At 55.5% G+C, this 25184-nt stretch overlaps 1 protein-coding gene across 6 annotated transcripts in view; it reads right to left on the bottom strand.

The window, feature by feature from the left end:
* Positions 1 to 9519: 9519 nt before the first annotated feature.
* The window catches only part of RGS9 (regulator of G protein signaling 9), a 67702-nt gene continuing 52037 nt past the window's right edge, over positions 9520 to 25184 (bottom strand). For all 6 annotated transcript variants that reach the window (XM_043444798.1, XM_043444737.1, XM_043444659.1 and 3 more), the window contains 4 exons: positions 24019 to 24104; positions 21721 to 21838; positions 13041 to 13489; positions 9520 to 9957 (listed from right to left, as the gene is read on the bottom strand). In XM_043444798.1, the coding sequence (XP_043300733.1) occupies positions 9807 to 9957; positions 13041 to 13489; positions 21721 to 21838; positions 24019 to 24104 (804 nt within the window). In that variant the 3' untranslated portion in view covers positions 9520 to 9806. The remainder of the gene's footprint in view (positions 9958 to 13040; positions 13490 to 21720; positions 21839 to 24018; positions 24105 to 25184) is intronic.

Genomic DNA, 25184 nt, shown 5'->3' on the forward strand with positions numbered 1-25184 from the left:
GACCTCAGCAGCTCACTGTGCCTCTCAAGGAAGAGGTCAGCTATCAAACTGCCTTTCTGATCAACACCAGCTCTTCTGAGAACGCCCACCCTCTGGGATGGTGGTTTTTCTATCTGCAGGCTGAGACCCACGAGTGGGTCATCAAGTCAATGTAGCGGATAGAGTCCAGCAAAATTACAGAGAAAAGAAAAAAGGCCAGAAAGCATTTGATGTATTAGGGTAAGTACTGTTCTCTGAGACCCTGTTTCAGATCTGAGTGCCTTTGGTCACCATATATCATCAATGCCACCCCTCCTTCACCAGAGAAAGCCTGAGACATTGGAGGTCACTTATTTGGGGGTAATTCCAGAAAGTTCCGTGAGGCCCTGGGGTAAAAGATAAGAAGCGAGAAAACCAATGAACTGTGAGTTGCTGACGGAGCTGCTGGGCCCCTGGGGCTGATCCCCCTGCGGAGGTTCTGAGTTGTCCCACCCAAAATGAGGGAAGCTCTTTGCAATTTATTTATTTCTAATTGGAGGATAATTCCTTTACAATATTGTGTTGCTTTCTGCCACACATCCACATGAGTCAGCCATCAGTACACACACACGTCCGCTCCCGCTTGAAACCCCCTCCCTCCCCGTCACCCCTCTAGGTTGTCCCGAGCACCAGGCTGAGCTCCCTGCCCCACCAGGAGCTTCCCCCAGATGAGGGAACTTTAAACCAGGCTATGAACCGCAGCGGGCCCACTGAGCACCCACTGAACTCTCATCATGGCCCGTGGTACTGCGGCATCAGGGCCTGAAGGGAGGACAAAGCCAACAAAAAGCCCCAGTGGAAAGCATCCCGCGCGTGCTGCACCCCTCAGTCGTGTCCGGCTCTGTGCGACCCCGTGGGCGTACCCGCCAGGCTCCGCTGTCCGTGGGATTCTCCCGGCCAGAGCACTGGAGTGGGTGCCAGGCCCTCCGCCAGGGGATCTTCCCAACCCAGGGATGGAAACTGTGTCTCCTGCAGTGCAGCTGGGTTCTTTACCACTAGTGCCAACTGGAAGCCCCGGAAAGCATCAGGCAGCCAGTCAAAGACCAAGTCAGGACGTGGGACCTGCCCCGGGCGGAGGTTAGGGCCGCAGTACTCAGGTATTCCGTCATTATTCTAAATCTTTTCTAAATTCTAAACTTCATTCTAAATGCTTCTGTGAAGATAGCTGAGTAGTGGATGAACATACAAGTGAGTGGTGTTTTTTAAAAATATACTTTTAAATTGTAATACCACAGTAGGTGAAACAGGAGCTCACATATTCTGCTGAAGGCGTATTCCTGGAAGTCAAGTGACCAACAGATATGAAAAGCATTCAGATTTTTCCTCTCATTTGGCAAGCAATACTTCTAGGAATTTTTTTGTGGTAAGAAACACCTGTAAAAGTGAGAAATTAGAAATACCCCAAATATCCAACAAAGTGGGATTAGTTCAATAAATATCCTTACAATTGAACACAGTCTGATTATTTTAAATAATGTTGAGATGAATATTGTTGAGAACAACATTTATTGTTCATGACAAATTAAGTGAAAAAAAGCAACTTTAAACTGGGTGAAAGGTATATGGGAATTCCCTATACTACTTTCCAACATTTCTGTAAATCTAAAACTATTTTCAATTGTAAAACTTTGTCTAAATATCTTAAAAAGCAGATATTTACAGTACTGTCTTAATTGAATTTGACGTACACTCATGAAAATAAATTTGAAGGTGATCACAGTGGGCATTCTGCATGGTAGGATTGGGGGCTTTTATTTTCTTCTTTTTACTTATCTGTATTTTCTATGTTTTCTACAATGAACGTGTAGTGCTTTAGTAGTGCTTTTATATTTTAGAAAACATTTTAAAAGACTTTTTAAAATATGGACCATTTAAAAATCTTTTTATTGAATTTGTTACATTATTGCTTCCGTTTCATGTTTTGGTTTTTTGGCTTTGAGGCATGTGGGATCTTAACACCCTGACCAGGAGTCAAACCTGCACCCCTGCATTGGAAGACAAAGGCTTAACCAGTGGACCACCAGGGAAGTCCTTGTACCACATTAATAAGAAAGATAAATAAAATTTATCTTAAATTTCTCTTAAATGTTCTTTAAAGGGAGTTTATCAAAGAGGGAAAGAAAACAGACTAGTGGATGGAGGAAAATAGTAATGAGACGGTCTAACATTTTACTTTAGTGTTTATTCCAGTTCTAAAATAACATATTCTTAACATGCAGAAACTAACGTTGCTAAAGTGTATTAAAGGTGTGACCATCACACGTATGCCTGCTTCTCAGAAACAGTCACTGGGCAGTGGGCCCTGGAGCTGCCCTGAGAGGCCGCGGATCCCTGCGGGTGTTTCTGCAGCCCCTCTTCCGGGTGCAGTGTGGTTTTGCTCCTAACCGCCAGCACCTGTGACGCCCTTGCAGGGCTTCGCTCAGGGCCTGCAGCTGCTTCACCCAAGTGTGCAGAAAGGGAGGGGCAGGGGGGCAGACTGTACATGAAGGGGTAGAAAAGGTGCGGAGGCGTAACATACACGCCAGATTCATGCCAGACCCCGCTGCGGGCAGAGCCTGTGTCCCGAGATCACATTCTGGCCTGGCTTCCGTGTCCCTGCCCGGCTTCCCCATCCCTGACCAGGCCCTCCCGGAAGCGCTCCCGTCAGGGATCACCTGCACACGCGTCTTCATCTCAGGGTCTGCTTTTAGGAAATACAGCGGCGTTGTTGCTGTTGACGCTCCAGCTCACCTCCTTCCTTTTTTTTTTCTCTGTTCACACAGCACCTGCTTTACGGCTCAGACACGCTGTGTTTTTATGGAAGACGTGGCTCTGATTTCCCCAGAAGCCAGCACTGAGACAGCCTTGATTGGTCACGTGATTCAAGACATCCATGGGATTAAAAAAAATGAATTTGAGCAAACTCTGGGAGATAGTGAAGGGCAGGGAAGCCTGGCATGCTGCAATCCATGGGGTCACAGTCAGGCACGGCTGAAGGACAGCAATAAGCCGTCACACAGTATGAGTCAGCTGGGTGAACAGAAAGGTGAAAGAAAATGTTGTTTGAGGACTAAGCATTTTTTCCTATGTACTATACAGAAGTAATAACACCAGGGAATTTCAACCATGTCTTGGGGAAAAAGAAGAAAGGGTTGAAAGTCACCAAAAATGTGACTTATGAGGGCAGATATGTAGCGTCAGCCTCCAGGGAGAAAGGACCAAAGGACACATTGTTTTTTTGTTTAATTTTATTCTTAGCTGGAGAATAATCACTTCCCAATCCTGTGGTGGTTTCTGCACACATCACCATGAATCAGCCGTAGGCACACACGTGCCCCCCAAGCCTCGCCCCACCTCCCTCCCCACCCCACCCTAGAGGACGTCACAGCTCCGGCTGTGGGCTCCTGGGTCAGACAGCAAATTCCCCCTGGCTTTCTACTGTACATGTGCTCATGTATGTGTGTGGAGCTACCGTCTCAGATCACCCCACCGTCTTTCTCCCCCACCATCAGACACACAGACACAGAAGTAAGTGGTGGGGCTGAGGCACTTGCCCGTGAAGACCCTCACGGCCGCCCCGGCACCGCCAGCGTGCACCCGTGGTCTCCAGCCGGCCCCCCACGCTCCTCCGGCTCCTCCTCACTCACTCCCCCTGCCCCGGGCTCTGCTCCTGAATCTCCCTCCCATCTCCCTCCGCAATCTGCTCGCAGAACACCAGGCCTTTGACGCCCCTGTCGTGTCTGAGGATGCCCACGAGGGCTCCCGGTCCTTCCGGCTCCTCTGCTGGTCCCACTCGGAATCCTCAGACTCAGCGTCGTGCATGTGTCTCCCCACCCGCCGCCTCCTCTTGGCCTCCTGGCCCATCGAAAGGCAGCTCCTCTCTCGATGCTTCAGGCTCCCCATCTCAGCAGCCTTCGCGCCCGCCTCTCCTGGCCCCTTTCGACGTGTCCAGGCCGGTGTGGCCTCTGGCTGTTCTGTCCCTGCGAACCCCCTCACTGTCACCCTCATGCGGTCCCCGTACCTCCTGAGCCCTGTGGAGGTCTCACAAGCTCGCTGTGGCTCCGTCACCCCAAACTCTGCCCCCGGACACATTCTTCCAAAGTGCGACTCTGATCAGACGCGCTCAGTCTCTGTGACCCCCTGTCGCCCATCGAGGTAAGCCCGTCCCCCTGCGCGCAGCTCTGGGGTCAGCCTACGTCGCAGCATCACCTCCTCCCGGCCCCTTAGTAAACCGGATCCTGGGCCATCCTCTGACGCTGCCCCTCAATCCTGTGGCCACCCGTTCGTCCTTGCGGTCCTTCCAACTGGAATGCACTCCTCCTCCTCCTCCTCCTCCCATCAACTGAGGCTCAACCTAGAGTCACCTATGAAAACCCCGACGGCACCCATGCGGTGACCCTCCCTTTTCTGAAGTCTCTGGGCAACTGATGACACGCTGCTTTGCATCACTTTTAAAAGTCTTTATTGGAGTAGAGCTGCTTGACAACATCCCGTTAGTTCCTGCCCTATAGCAACCTGCGGCGGCCGTGCTCGTGTCCTCTCTTCCTGGGGTTTCCTTCCCACTGAGGTCGCCACAGTGTTGGGGAGAGTCCCCTCTGCTATACTGTAGGCTCTCGCTAGCTGTCTGATTTATACACCGTGGCGTGCACCATTTAATGCAGGTTTTAGTGCCCTGGGCCTTCCCTGGTGGCTCAGACGGTAAGGAATCTGCCAGCAATGCAGGAGACCGGGGTTCGATCCCTGGGTCGGGAAGATCCCCTGGAGGAGAGCATGGCAACCCGCTCCAGTATCTTGCCTGGGAAACCCCATGGACAGAGGAGCCTGGCGGGCTCCATGGGGTTGCACAGAGTCGAACACGCTGAGTGACTGACACTTTCACTGTCTTTAGTGCCCTGACTACCCGGCAAGTCCTTAAGCGTGTAAGCCGCGTGACTCATTCTTGCATCTTCCAGCGCCAGCCACACAGTAAGTCCTCATGACGGCTGTTCAACGAACCCTTAAATTACTCAGGTTGTTAGGACTAGCTGAGCCAGGCCACATTTGGAGATAAACCACGCTCTTCCTTGGCTCTGCCCCTAAACACACACAAACCTTCTCATTGGCGCTTCCCTCTCAAGCTGAGAAGAGCAGATGCCTCCCTCCTTACAGACCGTTCAACTGCTCTCTCTTCAGACCCAAATCTCTTGCCCGGAGGGTTTCAAGCCAACTCCCCCCGAACCAGAATCGCAGTCTCTGGGCTTAGCCGACTTCTGAGAGCCCCCTTCTTTGTCTTCCCGTTCCCAGCTGTCCACTGCTGGGACAATCCCCAGGCGCAGGAGCAAAGCCAAAGCTTGACCCCAAGGCAGTGTCCCCTTGGAGCCAGCTCAAGAGCAAAAGAAACCCTGCCTTCCCCGAGATGAAAGCTCCCTGCAGCCGGATCACCCGTGGCCTGATGCCACGCTGCCATGGCAACATGAATTTTAAGCAGTCGTCGGCAGAACCCGCTTCTTCGATTTCGGCAAGCCTGGAGCCAGCCTCTCCTGGGTGGGTCTTCCCACCACGAGGGGCCCGGTGCACCTGAGGGGCCTGAATCATTCTCTGCGGTCAGGATGGCCTGAGCTGGCAGCTGACACGCTGAGACCTGGTAAGTGTGATGCTTGGACCACACGCACGTCTCCAGACAGACTTCACTGCCGGGGAGGGCGTGGGGGCGTCAGCAGCCTCAAGGGCCAAACCTCCAGAGAAGGAGGGAAGCAGCTCCTCGCTTCTCTGTTCTCCAGGAACCTGGACCTTTCTGTCTTCTGCGTCCACGCAAAGATGCCAAGAGTCCCGACACCGCTTATTGCCCTGTGCATCACCCCCCGTCCAGGTGCCTCTGCCTGGCCCAGCCTCCAGCCTCACCTGCTCCATGGGGGAGCTGGCGAGCCACCCAGGCTGAGCAGGGAAAGACGCGTGTGTGCATGCTTGGTCCTGTCCAACTCTTGTGACCCCGTGGACTGTAGCCCGCCAGGCTCCTCTGTCCACGGGATTCTCCAGGCAAGAATGCTGGAGTGGGCTGCCATTTCCTCCTCCAGGGATTGTCCCGACCAGGGTCGAACCCGCGTCTCTCACCTCTCACCTCTCACCTCTCACCTCTCCTGAATTGGCGGGTGAGCTCTCCATCACCAGAGCCGTCTGGGCAGCCTGCAGAGAAAGATGAAGCGAGTTAATCAGTTTGCAGTCCAGAAGTCGGGGGTGGACACGCAGAGATGACCTTCCAAGTGAGGGATTCTCGTGGCCATGGTCCACAGGGTAAGGAGGGAGCTTTCTTCCTGCGGGGGTTTTTCTGCAGAGTCTCAACACTGACCAAAGCCACTATAAACGGCCCGGCCCCCCCATCGCCCCCGGGACACAGCAGCCAGGAGACCCATGCAGGCCGCCGTCAGCCTGCAGCTCAGCGGCCCCCGGGGCTCTGGGGCTGAGCACAAGAGGAGGCCCGGTCCCTTCTGCTCCCCACGTCCCTCTCTCTGGCTTTCCAGCCAGGAGAGGACCTTCCTCCTGGCCCGCTTCCTTCTCACTCCAGTCTTGAGTCCCCAGGAGGAAAAGCTGCCTCTCTCTGGGGATCCGTGAGCCTGGAACTCCCCCTTCTGGTGAAGCCTCGGGAGAGGACCATCCCAGAGTGCAGGGCAGGGCCTCTGAGGCCAAGGAGCCCGAGACCTGTGTCCCCTCGCCCCTACCCCGCTCACACTGTCGGGACCCGAGGGCCCGTACCGGTCCCTTGATTGTCTCTCTTCCCTGGAGTCCACCCACCCGGGACATCCCTGCCTTTGAACAGCATGTGACAGAGACAGAAATTCCTTCACGTGTGGACCACTGCCTTCCTTCCTCCTGGGGCTCTCTGTGACTGCACTTTCTCCTAATGCAGGGCTTGCCCAGGCAGCGCTAGTGGTAAAGAACCCGCCTGCCAATGCAGGAGACAGAGGAGGAACCTGGAGGCGACAGTCCCTCGGGTCGCAAAGAGTCAGGCACAACCGAAGTGACTTAGCACGTACATGTGCTCAGCTAAGGCATCCACAAAGCCCATCATCCATCACTGGATGCCGGGCAGGGTTTGTCCACAGGACCCCGGGCGCCCAGGAGCAAAGCCGCCTGGCATGAGTGTGCAAGCCCGGTGCTGAAATTCTCCTTGTCTCCAGACACACTGGCTGCCGGTAGGACATGGATTTGCCCTTCATCTCCTTTCAGACCAGCTTTGCAATTAGACACATCCAATTGCGACCCCATGGACTGTAGCCTAAGTTCCTCTGTCCGTGGGTTTCTCCAGGCAAGAATACAGGAGTGGGTTGCCTAGTCCTCCTCCAGGGGATCTTTCCAACCCAGGGACCAAACACAGGTCTCTTGCACAGCAGGCTGATTCTTTACCGTCTGAGCCACCGGGGTAAACCATTTCAATGGATTGGCCTCCTCACCGTCTAAGAAATGTGACTGCCTGCTCACTCTCTGGGAGAAAGTTTCCCTTCCTCTTCCTAAGGGACTCCTCTGAGCCCAAGAGAGGGGACTCTGTAGAATCTGAGATGAGATGCTATTTCAGAGCTGAAGCCTCTGAGCTTCCCCGCAGGGCAGTGGATCCAGGTTTAGGGAAAAAACCTACCCCCCACTCATCTCCTGATGTGTGCAAAGAGATGGCCCAGCAGCCCCAGTGTTTGTGGGCCAAATAAGGTAAGTGTCTGAGGTTAAGAGTGAGAGGCTCTTCAATTCTGAGGATTAAAGGTGAAGAACATAATAAGTGGTTTGGCAAACCACTTACCTTTTTTTCTACGAGGACTTTCCAGGCAACTTTTTTTTTTAAGTTGTTTTTTTTTTTTTCTAATGTGAACCATTTTTAAAGTCTTTATTGAATTAGTTACGATACTGCTTCTGTTTCATGTTTTGGTCTTTGGGCTGCGAGGCCTGTGGGATCTTGGCTCCCCGACCAGGGATCAAACCTGCACCCCCTGCGTTGGAAGGCGAAGCCTTAAACTCTGGCCCACCAGGGAAGTCTCCAGGCAACTTTTAAGAAATGTCTTATTCACCACGTAAACCCTTAATTTCAACCCACTGTCCAGTTCAAGCTTGATCCCAGTGGACCCTTCAGGGCAACACGTCAGGGCTTTGGGCAGAAACCAACAGTGCCCAGCACGCAGGCAGTGACCTGTGACCTCTGCCCCGGGTTCCTCCACTGCGGCTGAGACCGCGGAGCCCATCAGCCAGCATCTGTCGAGGAGCGGGTGGGGGCTGTGCCATGCATTGTAGTTCACTTGGCAGCACCTTCCCTGGTAGCTCAGTTGGTAAAGAATCTGCCTGCAATGCAGGAGACCCCAGTTCGATTCCTAGGTCGGGAAGATCCACTGGAGAAGGGAACAGCCGCTACCCACTCCAGTATTCTGGCCTGGAGAATTCCATGGACTCCAGGGTCCCAAAGAGTCAGACACCACTGAGCAACTTTCACTTTCACTTTGGTCTCTGCCAACTGGATGCCAGGAAACCCCCACCCTCACCCCGACACAGGCCCACCCCAGCCATGGTAACTGAAAATGTCTCCAGACACTGCTCACGTCCCCTGTGACAAAGTTGGGCCCAGTGAGAACTGGGGTGAGAACCAGTGCTCTAGAGGAATTCCACCAAGTGAGAAGTCCGGGCTGCTTGCCCAGGGCCCCGCAGAGACTCACTGTGCGGGCGCTCTGTCCAGCGTGCTGAGTTGATAACTGGAGAAGAGCTGGGAGGGAGGGGCGACTGGGGCGCAAACCTCCAGAAGCGGCCCCAGCGTGTCCACGCCACGGCCAGGCTGCCCACGGAGGCTCCCGGCCAACGCCCTTACAGCGGGGTCCAAACGCACAGCCACCCTCGAAAGACACAGGCTCAAGGACACCCCAGCAACCTCGTCGAGACAGTCCCGGAACTGCTGCGCCATCCGGGGCCCGCCCCCCGCCTCCCCAGAGGTCGGCCCAGAGGTCGGCCCTGCGCTGCGTCTGAGAGCCCCATTCCCTTCTCCAGCGATTCCCCCAGCAATTCCCTGGCCCACCGCATCCCACCTTGCCCTCTGCTTTGGGGTGGATCTGAGCAAGCCTGGCACTCCAGGAGGGTGCCTTTCCCAGCCCCCTCTTCCCGTGTGATGGCCCAGCCCCAAGCTCCCCCCAGGGAGCTCTGCTGATGAGAGCATCACACACAAACCAATTATACATGCAGGGAGCTCCTGGAGGTGATTCAGTTCCCTTGGTTCAGAAAACCAAGACCTGAGTTTATCGCATAAATAAGATCTCATAAAGGGCTTCCCAGGTGGCACTACTGGTAAAGAACCCGCCTGCCAATGCAGAAGATGCAGGAGATCCAGGGTTTGATCCCTGGATTGGGAAGATTCCCCGGAGGAGAGCATGGCAACCCACTCCAATAGTCTTGCCTGGAGAATCCCTTGGACAGAGGAGCCTGGCGGGCTACAGTCCATGGGGTCGCAAAAGAGTTGGACACGACTGGAGGGACTGAGCAGGCAAGAACTCATAGAGAGCTTATAAAACTAGAACAATAACATTCCAATCCAAAAACACTTTGACAAGGTAACCTTTTATTGGTCTTAAGGCAGCAAGTCAGGTCCTCTGGTCCACATGCCTTTCTTCTGGTGAAAAGAGAAACGATGGGGGCAAGGGAAGGGCTGGCCATGGGGCGTCCACCCGGAGCGCTCCTCTCCAGAGCCCACCCGTCTCGTCCCTCTGGCCCCCACATGTGATCTTCGTGCACTCTGGTCCCAGAGCCAGCGGGTCCTGCGGCCCCATCCTGCCGACCCTGTGGGAGCGACTCCCTAGCCCAAGGCCCCAGGCTCAGCCAGCGTGGCCCTCCGCCGGGCTCTCCCAGGGGCAGATGACCCCCTTTTCTGCGGCCTGGTCCCTGCGTGCTCCAGGGTCCGTATCTTCCGAGTCCATCAGGCAAGCCCCGCTCCCCATGGGCACATCCATCTTGATCTGGAAAAAGCTTCAGACACACGAGCAGAGCAGGTGAGGACGGGAGGTCGCCACACCCAGCTCACCCAACCCTCCGAGGAGGCACAGACTCAGGTTCTTTCTGGAAGCTGTGTGTGCAGTGACCCGCTCGGGGCTGGGGGGGACCCCTTTCCCTGCGGGTCGAGGGAGGCTCCTGTTTTCCTGAGAACACTTTATTTTCCTTTGCAAGCGGCTTCAGTTTTTACAGTTTTGATGAATTCAAGACGTTCCTATAGAACATACCAGGACCCGGGCCTCAGCCCCTTTAAACCGACTTCTAATGACGTGATGGCCACTGAGCACAGAGGTTTTCAAAAGCCCCAAGCCTGCTGTGGCCACAAACTAGAACATTCCCTCAGCAGAGCCCGTCGGGAGGAATCAACGGACAAGTTCTTTCCCCCTGGATCCCCCCCAACCGGGATGCACAGCGCACAGTCAAGGCTGGAGACCTGGGTATCCATGGCAACCTAAGACCTCAGCACGGAGCCTCCGTCTCCAAGACCACGCAGGGCCAAAACACAGGAGCGTGGTGGTGGGTGGAGGGGTGCTCCCCGCTGCCTCCCCCCAGACAGAACAAAGGTGGGGCTGAGTCTCTGTGTCGCATTGTCCGTAACTCTTCTTTCTGCTCCAGATCCCGGAGCCCTCAAGTGCACCCCGGAGCCCCTGTTCTTCACCCAGAGAGCTGCCTCGGGGCAGGGGGATCTCAGAGGTCCGTCTTGCTTTGCCGCCCATAGTGGGGATAAAGCCCTGAATGGAGGCTGCCCGCTCTCAGTGCCCTGCAGCCCCCCCGAGTGCCCCCCAGGGCAGATGTGTGCAGGAGGGGGCGGGGGAGGGGAGGGCCCCCACGCCGGGGAGGGGGCGGGTCCTACCACTGCCACTGAGATTTCCTGACCTTTAAAAATGCAACAGATTCACTAGGCCAAGGTTTTAGGTGGGGCAGGGTGGGTGGAAGAGGATTGTGGTATTGTTTAGTTGCCAAGTCGTTCTGACTCTTCGGGACCCCATGGACTGTAGCCCACCAGGCCCCTCTGTCCATGGAATTCTCCAGGCAGCAATACTGGAGTGGGTAGCCATTCCCTCCTCCAGGGATCGAACCTGGGTTTCGATCGCGGGTGGATTCTTTACCACTGAGCCACCAGAGAAGCCTGGAAGAGCATGTTAATAGAAGGGGGAAAGATGAAAAAGAAAAACAATCCCGTGGACTGTATAGTCCAAGGGCAGAGAAAAGTCGGACTCGGCTGAATTACTTCCACATCACTTCACTTTCCTTTCCCCCAGGAAGACAGCAGAGGGCAGCGCTGAGTCTGGAAAGGGTCCCGAGGCCAAAGGTTTGTCCATGGGGTCTGCTTTCCCAGAATCCTCCTGGTCACCCAGTACTCTACCCTCTCCGTCTGCCCAGCTCCCAGGCCCTAGACCCCAGACCACAGAACCTGGGTCCTCACCAGACACCCGTGTGCACACAGGCACACACACACATTCCCACAGCAATCTCCATGTGCACACATACACACAATCCCCCATGTGCACACACATATAATCCCCGTATGCACACACACAATCCCATGTGCACACACACAATCCCCATGTGCACACACACAATCCCGTGTGCACACACAGAGAAGCCCCGTGTACACACACACAATCCCCATGTGCACATACACACAATCCCCATGCACACATATAATCCCCGTGTGCACACACACACAATCCCCGTGCACACACACACAATCCCATGTGCACACACACACAATCCTGTGTGCACACACACATAATCCCCGTGTGCACACACACAAATCCCATGTGCACACACACACTCCCCGTGTGAACACACACTAATCCCCGTGCGCACACACACAATCCCCGTGTGCACACACACAAAATCCTGTGTGCACACATATACACAATCCCGTGTGCACACACACAAAATCCTGTGTGCATGCACACACAATCCCCATGTGTGCACACACACTCCCCATGTGCACACACACACAATCCTGTGTGCACACACACAATCCCCGTGTGCACACACACAAAATCCTGTGTGCACACATATACACAATCCTGTGTGCACACACACACAATCCTGTGTGCATGCACACACAATCCCCATGTGTGCGCACACACTCCCCATGTGCACACACACACAATCCTGTGTGCACACACACAAAATCCCATGTGCACACATACACACAATCCCGTGTGCACACATACATAACCCCCGTGTGCACACACACACACAATCCCCATGTGCGCATGCACACTCCCCATGTGCACACACACACAATCCTGTGTGCACACACACAAAATCCCATGTGCACACATACACACAATCCCGTGTGCACACATACATAACCCCCGTGTGCACACACACACACAATCCCCATGTGCGCATGCACACTCCCCATGTGCACACACACACAATCCTGTGTGCACACACACAAAATCCCATGTGCACACATACACACAATCCCGTGTGCACACATACATAACCCCCGTGTGCACACACACACACAATCCCCATGTGCGCATGCACACTCCCCATGTGCACACACACACAATCCTGTGTGCACACACACAACTCCCGTGTGCACACACACAATCCCATATGCACACACACACAATCCCGCGTGCACACACACACACTCCCCATGGGCACACACACACAATCCCATGTGCACACACACAATCCCATGTGCACACACAATCACCGTGTGCACACACACAACCCCATGTGCACACACACACAATCTCATGTGCACACACACACAATCCCCGTGAGCACACACACATAATCCCTGTGTGCACACACACAATCCCCATGTGCACACACACACAATCCCGTGTGCACACACATAATCCCTTGTGCACACACACATAATCCCCATGCTCAAACACACAATCCCGTGTGCACACACACACAAAATCCCCCCGTGTGCACACACACTCCCCATATGCACACACACACACAATCCCGTGTGCACACACACAATCTCGTGCGCGCGCGCGCGCACACACACACACACACACACACACACACACACACACACACACATACCCCACCCCCTCCATCCTTACTTGGCTGCTCTCCGTGACCTCGGTCGTGATAGCTGCCGGCTGGTATCCCCCAGGGGCTGCACCTTGCCGTGGGACACAGCGGGACACTTCGGGGAGAGCCGGGCGAAGACAGGGGAAGCCAAACAGCCCCGTCTCAGGAACCGGCCGAGGGACAGGCGCACGCGCGCCTTGGGCTGGGCCCGGGACCGGGGCTTGTCCATGGAGGCCCCGTCCGCCGCCCCTGACGCGCCGGCCTCCCGCTTCCGCTCGGAGCCCGGGGAGCCCTCCAGAGCCACGCTAATGGGTGAGGGGCAGACGGTACTGCTGGGCCGCCGGATGAAGCGGCCAGGCGAGGGGAAGGGCCTTCCCGGGGAGCGGCAGCTCGGGGAGAAGGGGCTGGAGGGAGACGGGGGCACGCAGGTCCCGGTGTACACAGCCAGGTGGGGGCTGGGGGCCAAGCGCTGGCCGGGCTGCAGAGAAGGAGAAAGACGCGGAGTAAGGGCACGGCTGCCCAGCCGCCGGCTGCCCCCGCCCACTCGGCCCCTTCAGGCTGGAGCCAAGGCCCCCTCTGGTTGCCCCTGGGGACTGAGGAGGGGTGCCCCGAGCCCCCTAGGAGGATGGCACGGCCTCGCACAGGCTCCCCAAGCCCTGGCCGCCTCCCCGGGCACCCTGGAGGCTCCTCCAGGCCTCTGGGATGCCAGTTGCCGGACTGGGGTTTCCCCTCACCCATCAACTCCACCTCCAGGAGCACGGGCTCCACCCCGGGGCATCATCCCGTCCCCGCTCCGGCCTTGGTGCCAGCTGTGGTCTGCAGGCATTTAAAACCCTCTTCACAGCACTGGAGGTGCCACATGGAGCCCTGGCCTGTGCGGATCCTTCCAGGCCTGAGACCAGCCGCCGCATCCTGAACCCCGACACACGGCCATGGCCACCCTCTCCTGGGCCTCCCACGGGCACCGCAGCGGGGCCTGGGCCCCCTGCGGAGGAGGAGCCTGGAAACACAGATAAGGAGGCTCCTTGAGGCAACCGCCCTGGACGGCTTCGGCCCTGGGTCCCCGACCAGCGGGGCAGGAGCGGGGAGCCGGGCGCGGTGGGCTGAAGGAGCCCGAGAGCTCCGCACGAGCAGATGGGGCGTCAGGATCAAGTCCTGGGCAGGGAGGCTCGCTTGTCTCAGCTTTCCCCCGTCGGGTTTGTGTCCCCCAGCGCCTGCCGTGGCCCTTCTCAGCCCAGTGTGGATGGGGCTGGGGGATGGGCGGGTCCCGGGGCATGCCCGGGAGAGCTGGGCCAACACTGCCTCCAAGAGAGGGCTGACCTCAGGGAAACTGCCACAGCCGCACGGACGTCCGGCTGAGAGGGGGAGTCTGCCCCGGGGGCAGAAGGAAGGCGGCTGCGGGCACCCATGCCCTTGAGGAAGATGTGGGCCCCAGCCTGAAGAGGGAGGGGTGGGCAGGCAGAGCCCCCAGCAGCCCTCAGAAGAAAAGCAAGACCTAGAGACCACCGGGGCATTGCCCTGGGGGCAGGGAGGGAGTCCCCACTCTCTCCCACCTGCTCCCTGAAGCTCAAGCAAGATTCTGAAACAGCAGCTCAGAGCCACTGATGCCGATCCACTGCTCAGACAGGCCGACCAACCAGAGCCAAGGCCCTGACCCAGGGCCACGGGGTTATTATGCTTACTAATCACCATCGTGATTATTGTTAACATGCTTGAGAAGCTCAGAAATTCGAGTTTCTGGGCTGCGAACTTTATGTCAATTATTGCAGGTACCTCCAGAGCAGCTAATACTTACTATGCCCATTTTACAGATGAGAAAACTAAGACTTCCAGGAGCCAAGCCCAGGAACACAAGGACGGTCAGCAGGTTTTGCATCCGGGTTCACCAGCTCCACAATTTACATGTGTGATGCCCAATGGATGCTTACAGGTCAGCATCGCATGGGGTGTCCGTTACAAATGCAGACCCCAGACTCACTCCAGACCCACTGGAGGGGAACCTGAGTTGGGGGGCAAAGCCTCACAAACACCGAGGGCGCTGCTTTGTGAGTAAGCAAGAGCCAGGTCGTGTGAGGAGCCGAACCCTGTGCTTCTAACGCCACTTCCTACAGGGACTCACGTCTCCCCTGCGGGACACAGTCTGCAAAGAATGCTGATATCAGCAGGGACGGCTGGCCTTGATGAGGGGTTTGGGAGATGACTGTCAGGCGTATGGCCCTGAGGTTTATGAAGACCTACTCCATGCCAGTTCCCTGCGAATCTACAACTGCCCCATTTTAGAGACCAAATGTTGAGGGCCACAGCGGTTTGGTACTGTCCCCAGGCTCCCACTGCAAACCAGTGACTGCAGAACATAGAACTTTAGGGTGGCCACCAAGACCTCAGGATGGGTGTAAGCTGTGAATGTGCTGGGTGGTCACCCCCATGAGCAGGCTGTGGGGTACGGCGTAGGTGACTGAATTGTTCTGGTGACACTGACCTCTTCACCTGAACCCTTCAATCCTGAGTCTAGAAGCCAGAGACAGAAGTCAGAGAGGCTTGGGATAGAAATCCAACAAGCCGGGTTCTCCATGGTTGGCTTTGAAGATGGAGGGTGGGGAGCAGAAGGCAAGGAGTTTGGGCAGCTTCTGGAAGCTCAGAGCAGCCAGCAAAAAATGGGGCTTTGGGTCCTACAACAAGAGATGGGATCCTTCCAACAACCTGGAAGCAGACTCTTCCTGAGCCTCCAGTAAGAACTCACACAGCCCAGAGACACTTTGACTGTGTGCCCGGAAATCCTGCCAAGCCACACCCGGCCAATGGCGAGCTCATAAATGGTGGCTGTTCGTGCTAACTTGTTACTCAGCGATTGTTAACTAATATAGTGACCCAATGAGACTCTGACCCCAGGTCCGTGTAACCCCCAAAGCCTTTGCTTGCCTACTGATCCACGTTGCCAGCCCATTGCCTACGGGGTTGGGCAGGACTTGGGGTGCTGGGCCAAAATGCCAAACTGAGACCGGGCTTTGTTCAGAAAGACAGAGGGCAGCAAGGTTCTCCTCCCTCCAGTTCACCCAAGACACCTGAGGGCGTCACCTTAAACCTCACTCACTCAGCCTGTGATCAACTCCTGTTATAACCCCACTTCACAGACTAAAACACCGAGGCCCATGGAGAGGATGCGGCCCGACTCAGGGGACGTGATGGCACACATCCCCCCCCTCGACTCTGGGCACTCCCCCAGCCCATCCCCTCCCCCAGCATCTGCTCCTCCCCAGGATGAACGACAGGACAGGTAAAGAGTGGCTCCCATCCGGCTTCACTCACCTGCCTGAGAAGGTCCTTCCTTCTGGGTGAACAGCCTGGACACTCAAGCAAGGTGCCTCTTCTGCCCATTCCCCCCATGCTCCCCCTTCCCACAGCCCCGGCAGCCCAGGCCACACCCACCGCGGGCGTGAAACAGCAAAGCAGCGCATGCAAGGCACATGGCAGAGAAATGACACGACAGAGACGCAGTGATGGAGAGCTCGGCCTTGCTCTGTGCTGCCTTTATTTTCCCGGGAGAAGGAGCATGGCGTGGAGCGGGCCGCCGACAGGAGGACACGAGCTCAGGCTTTAACGAGGGGTAAAGCAGATGGCGCGGGAATGCAGTTCACGTCCGTCCAGAAGCCAGTTGGGAATTTGGAGGAGACCCTGCGGCCACTTCCTGGGAGCAGGCAGGAGGAGGGGGCCGCCTTTCCGGGGCTGCATGCTCTGCACCAGTCCCCCCTTCCCGCCCCGATTCTCCCCGTCTCCGCTGTCCCCCAAAGCAAGTGAGCACAGTCGACCCCACACGGGCAAACACCCTGTTTCTTCTGTCAGTCATCTCCTCTGCCCCACCCAGCGCCAGCCTTCCCACTGTGAACAAACGCGACTCGGGGCCCACAGACTGATCGGTCACTGACTGCTGCCAGTGAGCCCTCTCCTAGGAGCCTCGGACAGACCACAGGACACTGACGCCCCACTCTCCTCCCCTCGGATATTTCCTAATGGCCCCTGGAGAGCCAGATTCTCAGAGAGGACAGAGGCGAGATGGTTTGGGTCAACAAGGCTTTAAACACACTGCAAGAAATGCCCTAAATAATAAAGAATGAGTCACTGCACTGGGCAACACTGACATGCAAGGGAGCAGGCGCTTCAGGAGCACGAAGCTTCTAGGGATGGTGGTGATGGTGCAGACGATGGTGGTGATGGTGGTGATGGTGGTGGTGGTGGTGGTGGTGCAGACGATGGTGGTGATGGTGATGGTGGTGGTGATGGTGGTGATGGTGCAGATGATGGTGGTGATGGTGGTGGTGGTGGTGATGGTGCAGACGATGGTGGTGATGGTGGTGATGGTGGTGACGGTGGTGGTGGTGGTGATGGTGGTGGTGTGATGGTGGTGATGATGGTGATGGGGGTGATGGTGATGGTGGTGGTGGTGACGGTGGTGATGGTGGTGATGGTGGTGGTGATGGTGGTGGTGGTGACGGTGGTGGTGGTGGTGATGGTGATGGTGATGGTGGTGATGGTGGTGGTGATGGTGGTGATGGTGGTGGTGGTGGTGGTGGTGATGGTGATCGGTTGGTTGATGGTGATGGTGGCTGAATGATGGTGAGGGTGCGTGGTGGTGGTGGTTGATTGCGTTGGTGGTGTGGTGGTGACGGTTGTGGTGACGGATGTGGTGGATGGTAGGTGACGGTGGGGTGGTGACCGGTGGTGGTGGGTGGTGATGGTGATGGTGACGGTGTGGTGGTGGAGTGATGGATGGTGATGGTGATGGTGTTGGATGGTGATGATGGTGGGGGGCGGTGGTGGTCCGGTGGTTGGTTGCGTGGTGGTCGGTGGACGTGGTGGTGTGTTATGATGGTTGGTGGTGGTGTGGTGCGGTGATGGTGGTGGTGTGGTTGGTTGGTGGTGGTGATGGTGGTGGTGGTTGATGGTGATGCGTAGGTGGTGGTGGTCTGATGTGGTGGTGGTGATGGGTGGTGTGGTTGATGGTGGTAGATGGTGGTGGTGACGGTGGTTGTGATGGTGGTGGTGACGTGTGTGGTGGTGGTGATGGTGGTGGTGGTGGTGGTGACGGTGGTGGTGATGGTGACGGTGGTGGTGGTGATGGTGACGGTGGTGGTGGTGACGGTGGTGGTGGTGACGGTGGTGGTGGTGGTGGTCGTGATGATGGTGGTGGTGGTGGTGGTGGTGGTGGTGATGATGGTGGTGGTGGTGGTGGTGATGGTGGTGGTGGTGATGGTGGTGGTGATGATGGTGATGGTGGTGATGGTGGTGATGGTGATGGTGGCGGTGGTGGTGGTGGTGGTGATGGTGGCGGTGGTGGTGGTGGTGGTGATGATGGTGATGGTGGTGATGGTGATGATGGTGATGGTGGTGGTGGTGGTGGTGGTGATGGTGGTGGTGGTGGTGGTGATGATGGTGGTGATGGTGGTGGTGGTGATGGTGGTGGTGGTGATGGTGGTGGTGATGGTGGTGGTGGTGATGGTGGTGGTGATGATGACGCTGGTGCAGGCAGTGAGAATGACGGTGAGGACAGTAAAAATAATAACAATGGATGTGACACTGCTCACAGCAGCCAGCGTCTGCTGAGCACTTACGCCGGGCATTTTCCAAAGCACTCTGCTCGACTCTCTAACCCTTGTATTTCCACTCAACGCTCACAACAAAAGCAGTCTTTTCTCTAAAAGTCAAGCTTCAATCTGGAATTCTTCAAAGAGAGCCCTAGCACTCTGTAGCACAACTTACCTTCTAGCATCAGGTATATCCCATATGGATAGAGAAACTCAAACTGTTTAAAATATATTAGCAGAATTGAGATGGGGCCTAAGTACAGGGCATAATAAGGAGTATGACAGTAATTTAAATGTAGCAGCAATATTGTCCAGATAAATACTGTTTTTTGTATCATTTGAGAGTCAAAGAGGCCCTGTGGGGCTGACATGGATGGAGAGCAGAGACAAAGCTGGCAGGCACAGGGGCCCGGGGCTGGAATCTGGAAGTAGATGTGCTTCCAAAACCTGAAAACTGGTGAGGGGCCTGTGGCTTCTTCCTCCCACACATAAAAATTTCCCGGTGGGCCCCTCGACTCCCCAGGCCAGACAGCTCTCCCGTCCCTGTGTTCTTCCAGCACGTTGTCTCTGCTGCACACACCCAGCCTCGATGCACTCTGCCCCATGTGGCTGTTTGCACCCTTGTCAGCCCCATGAGGGCAGAAAACATCTCGTCCACTTTTGCAGCTGGGCCAGAGCCCCCACCACAGGCTCTCACACAAAGCGGGTGTTTAAAATCCATTGGTGGATGTGGATTAAGAGGTACAAACTACTGGGTATAAAATAAGTAAGATACTAGGGTGTAACATACAGCCCTGGGAATACAGCCCACGTTTTATAATAACTTTAGACAGAGTATAATCTACAAAAACATTGAATCACTACGTTGCACACCTGAAACCACCATAATATTGCAACCTAACTCTACTTTAATAATATTAGAATATAAATAAAAGACATGTGTGGACTGTAGCTGCTGCCATCCAGAAGTGAAGATATTTGTCATCTGCCTTCCTTCAGATGGAGCTCACATGTCTAATAAAGAATGATACCCTACTTTGTTGACATGCCTACACCTCTCCTTGGATTGTGGGATTCCTGTGTGTCTGACATGAGAAGGTTTCCAGCAGCATTTCTGCCAGACCTACTACATGTCTGACCCGGAGCACCCAGTACTCTGCTGGAGGATGAGAGTCGTGTGAAGCAGACACATCTCACAAGTAGGAACGGGCAGGTGAACGACTGAGTCAAAGATGAACAAGACATACTCCATGGCCTGAAGGTTCAGGATGCATTTTGACACTCCCACCAGCCACCCCTACTCTGCTGGGTGCATAACCTCAGCTCACACAGGGTAACTAGGAGGGGCGGCAAATACCTCCAGATCATGCTTCGCAAACTTTCCCGTGAAAGTAGGACAAACAGCAGGAGAGCCAGGGAGACACGCCATCCCAGGAGTCTGAGGGCAGAGCCTGAATCTGCCACAGCTCGGCATGGGATGGCTTTGATGTCTCAAATTTCATCTTAAAAATTCATGTACATCTTGCAGTCTAACTCATAATATATTCATGATCATTTTAATGTGAAATTTTAAAAATTATCTATCTTTCCTCCCATTCCAAATCTTCAAGTAAAACTGATGCCCCAGGCTGGGTATCCTCCTGGAATTCACTGAGTCTGGTCTAAGAAGCATGGATCTGGCCCCAACCCCTCAGTTCACAAATCACAAAGCATAGAGGTGAAGAGACTTGCTCAAGACTACATGGCTAGCGGGAGAATGAGGACCAGAGCCTAGGAGGCCTTCTCCAAACCCAAGGCTCTGTCCACTCATCCATCAACTTATCCATCCACCCACCCATCCATCCATCCATGCATTCATCCATCCACATGTCCATCCGTCTGTCCACCATCCATCCATCCACCCCTCCACCCTTCCATCCATCCACACATCCATCCACGCATCCATCCGCCCACCCATCCACCCATTCATTCATCCATTGACTCAATTCATCCATCCATCCATTCACACAATACATTTATGCAGAATTAACTAGGCCTAAAGCGTTAGATTCCAATGGTAAGGTATTGTCCCTCCCCTCATGTCACTCAGTTTACAAAAGGTTCATCACCTGAAATTTCTCCTTGAGGTGCCCCCCCACACACACAGGAGGACTCCAACATTCTTCAAAGGAGAGATGAACAAAGTACCTCTTTAGTTGCTCTTTTAGAGTGTAAACTGATCTCTGACTGGGAAAAACAGAACGAGTACCGTCCGGCCACGGGTTCACCTAAACCAAAGCTACAAAGGAGGGAAGCACCAACATCTAGAAAGTAACCTGAAGAGAACTACCTTTGATCCTGACTCACTTTGAAAATGTCACAGACCTCCAACCATCCCTCCTTCTTTGAATGAAGACATTAGCACCTTCATCCTTTGTCCAGAAAGATGCTCCGTGTTACCCGGACCCATCCAGAGGCCTCCAGCCAGCGTCCTTCACTCCTACAAGCTACTAATTCCCCCTGGCATTGTGTAACAGGGGGCGAGGAGGCAAAGGCCAAGGAGAGACCCCACCAGCCCTCAAAACTCAGGACTAAGAACAGGCTCAACAGAACGGTGTCAGCAGAGCTTCCCTGGGCTGGTTTGACGGAGCAACCTTGAAGCAGCCCCTTGCAGGGGGCGGGACGGGGGGCGGCCTCCAACTGCTTTAGAGACAAAGTCTAACTTGGAGAGACTGGAGGAGGAGTTTCAGGAAGCCACTGGAAACAACAAACCTGCCTGAAAGAACGATGAGGAGTGGTGGGGAGGGCCCTTCTGAACTTCCTGAAGCCAACGGCGGTTCAGGAGGCGGCTTTTCTCTCTGGCTGTCACCCCAAGGGCTCCGGAGGGAAGCAGGCAGGTGTCACAGCTATGGAGTCCTGTGCCCAACGCCTTGCCTTTGCCCACCCGGGCCCCTGGCGAGCTGGAGGGGGAGGGGCAAGCCCAGGACGGGGGTCTGAGGAATCAGCGTGAACCCGAGCGGCCCACCGCCCCACGAACGCGGAAAGGCCTCCTCCAGCCCTGCCTCCCCCACCCCGGGAGGGAGCAACTGTGGATTTATTTGGGAGGCGGCTCTTTTCTGAGTTGGCTCCTGCGGTCCAGCTTGCTCATGACCTGGGTGATGTCCACCGTGGTGGCCGCCTCCCGCGCCTTGGCTTCCTCTTCCAGCTGCCGGAGGATGACGGGACTGGGGCTGGAGCGCAGGTGCCGCCGCATGAACAGGAGGCTTGAGCTGGAAGGGAGGAGGGGGCGGTCGGCGGAGGGCAGCACTGGACACCTGGCGGGGTGAGGCTGGCCTCTGGCGGCCCCTCATCCTCCCGGGGAACCTCAAGGGGGACCCTCGGAGGCCCCCCAGCCGCGGGAGGATGGGGCCTGAGTGTGGCCCAGCTGCCATCAGCTCTTAGAGGCAGCCAGAAGGGCAGTGCCGAGCAGACACCACCCGCCACAGTGTCTGGAAACCAACGTGTCCCCTTAGCTTCCTCGAGGTTCTTCTGGAAAGAACGGGACAAGGGGGCCTGGCTACTGGAAGCCGAAAGGCTCTCGCCCTCCAGGGAGAACTGGGGCATTTGTTTTCAAAAGTCAAGGTTCTGGTAAGGAAGGAAAGTGCGAGGCCATCGCAGAGCAAGGCTGGACCAGCAGAGGAAGTGGAAGCGTCCGGAGGAGCCACGGATGCGCTGGCGGCCCTGTGCGCATGCGCCGACTCCCCAGCCTCTTCCCACGGAGCACTGTGCGCATGCGCCGACCCATCCGCCTCTTCCGCCAACACCAACCATGCATCGCTGTCCACCATCACCTCGGGCGCCAGGATACAGCTCCGGGTGTGTGATGCAGTAGACCATGCGCAGGCTTGGAGAAGCAGCATTTCAGCCGCAAAGGACGACTTCAGACCTAGGACCTCTCCAAATTTCGGGAGCATGTAACCCCTGGAACTTCCGTATCTGCCCGGGGAGGAACCACGCCCCCACCTGTGAGCGGAGCCTGAGACTCAGTCTCCCCACCCCGCCCCCCGCCTGCCTGCTTGGGGCGCCACTTAATTTGCCCTGGAAAACTTCCGTTTCGTGCACTGTCTCACGCCTGACAGTCACGGGACACACTCACACCCCTGCCATCCCCGCACAGCTACCGCCAGGCTTCCCGGGTCCCCAGGGTGCGCTTACTACCCAGAGCGCCGACAGCATCATCAGACCGCGGTACTCGACCCGGAAGCCGAGCACTGCACCCGCGGTCCAGCGCCACCCCAGGCAAGGGCCCAGGCACCCCACAAGAGAGCCCCGCTGATTCCTCAGATCTGTGCCAACCTAAAAACCATCTGGACAGAGGCACATGACGCTCCCCTCCCTTCCCCACTACTTTCTGGCAGGACGTCTGGAGCTATTGTGGCCGTTTCTTGTGGCTTAAAGAAGGAACTTTCAAGTCCCCAGGGACACTGAACTCCCGTCCTTACCCCGTAAACCTAGGAGAATAGCACCGCCAAGACCTCCTTTCTCTCCTTTTCATAACAAGGCCATTATTCTCAAAAATGAAATCAACTTGGGGTCTTTTAAAGCTCCTCTGATAAAGGCTCTGGTCCAACCACCCCCTCCCTTGGACTGACTGGGGACGCTGGAAAAGCGCCTGGCGTGGGGCTGAGCTGACAAATGGGAAACATCTATGGCGGCGGGGGGGGGGGGGCGGGGGGGAGGCGTTGGCGGGGAGGACAGGCCCTGGGGCTGGGAAAACTCTGCCAAAGTCCCAAATCTTTGTTCAAGCTGTTGTTTGGTTACTCTTCTGAATCTTAAATCCCTCTAGCGTTTTCTTTTTCGCCCTCAGAGAGTTCAAACTGCCCTTCGGGACGTTTTATCCTTTGCCCAAGGGCTGCCGGACGGACATTTGGACATTCACATCTCCAGTGAGGAAGGGGAGCATGAATAAAGGAACGGAGGGACTTGATGAAAGGCAGTCCCCTTGGTCAGCAAGAATAGTTCCCCTGTTCGTTCCCCTGAAGGGCCAGCGCTTTTCTTTGGGAGCAATCTGCCCCCGTCTCCAGAGTCTTGAGCCATCACAAAGGACATTACCAGGACATAGCTAAATTAATTCCTAAACACCAGTTTGGAGTGGAGAAGTGTGCCAATTAAAAGGCCAATGCGATGCTTCCATCTGTAATAAAGGTCGTTATTCCATCTGATAATCAAAACTCTTTCAAACCAGCGTTAGGAGAACAAAACTGACTGGCAGTAATGGCTATGTGCATCTCCCCAACATGCTTTCAGAGCATGATGAAGCCAGTAAGGCAATCAGACTCTAAGAATGCCTCCCAGTCTCAATATTTTCATCCAGAAAATATCTTGATAATAGCCATTTGGCTGAAAAAGATCCTCCTTTCCCTGTAAACAAAACAGCAGGCCATGAGTGATTTCAGCCCATTCCACTTGCCTTTTCTTTGTAGTTTCCTGGGGTTCAATCGCTTTGGCCAGCATCTCCTTATAGATTGGGGATTTTAAGTAGCGAGCATAAGAGTCCTGGCAGGAACAAGAGAAAAACGAGACTTGCGAGAAGGAATGGGTCCAGTCAAAAGAACACACTTGCCTTTTTCCCAGCCTCCTCCCAGCAGCGAAATGGGAGTTGAGAGGATTTGTTTCCTTGCGCTCAAGGCATTCAGATCTGCATCTAAAGCCACGGTTCTCAAGTGCGACCCCCGGGCCGGCAGCGTCCATTCCACCCGATCACTTACAGCGCTGTGCTGAGTCGCTCAGTCGTGTCTGACTCTTTGGGACCCCATGGACTGTACCCCGCCAGGATCCTCTGTCCATGGGATTCTCCAAGCAAGAACACTAGAGTGGGTTGCCATTTCCTTCTCCAGGGGATCTTCCTGACCCAGGTAGCGAACCTGGGTCTCCTGCACTGGCAGGCAGATTCTTTACTGTCTGAGCCACCGGGGAAGCCCAGACTTCTTTGTGTGGCTTTTTCCAGGGACCCTGGGCAGGTTCAGAGAAGTCACTTCCTGAATGCTGCCTCACTCTAACCAACTGCAAACTTCAGTCCCAACAAATACAGGAGAAAGCCCAGAGCAACCAATGGGGAATTGATTTTAATTTCTTGAAATGGTATCATTCTAAAGACTACATAGTGAGAGCAAAAGTCATGAGAACTATGGGCAGAACTAACGGACAGATGGCCCAACTATCGCAGGGAAAGATGCTCAACATCACTAATCATCAGAGCAACGCAAAGCAAAACCCTCATGAGGTGCCACTTCACACCGGTCAGAACGGCCATCATGAAAAAGCCTGCAAGCGAAAAACGCTGGAGAGGGTGTGGAGAGAAGGGAACCCTCCCGCACGGGTGGTGGCAATGTAAGTCAGTGCAGTCACTATGTCAGGACAGCCCTTCAACTGCAGAGTCGGAAGCCCTGAGAGGGCTTCAGCCTCAGCAGCTGCTCCTCCCTGGCCAGAGGGCTCGGGAGCACAGGGAGGGGCCAGCCCTGCAGCAGGTGGAAGACACAGCTGACCGCACCCTACAGCAGCAAAGCCACCTCCACACGCTCCCCTTCCCTCGCATCCCGGTACCCGGGGACGGGAGGACTTCCGGCCGTGACTACA

This window comes from Cervus canadensis, chromosome 1, assembly GCF_019320065.1.
Source record: "Cervus canadensis isolate Bull #8, Minnesota chromosome 1, ASM1932006v1, whole genome shotgun sequence".
Taxonomy (NCBI): domain Eukaryota; kingdom Metazoa; phylum Chordata; class Mammalia; order Artiodactyla; family Cervidae; genus Cervus; species Cervus canadensis.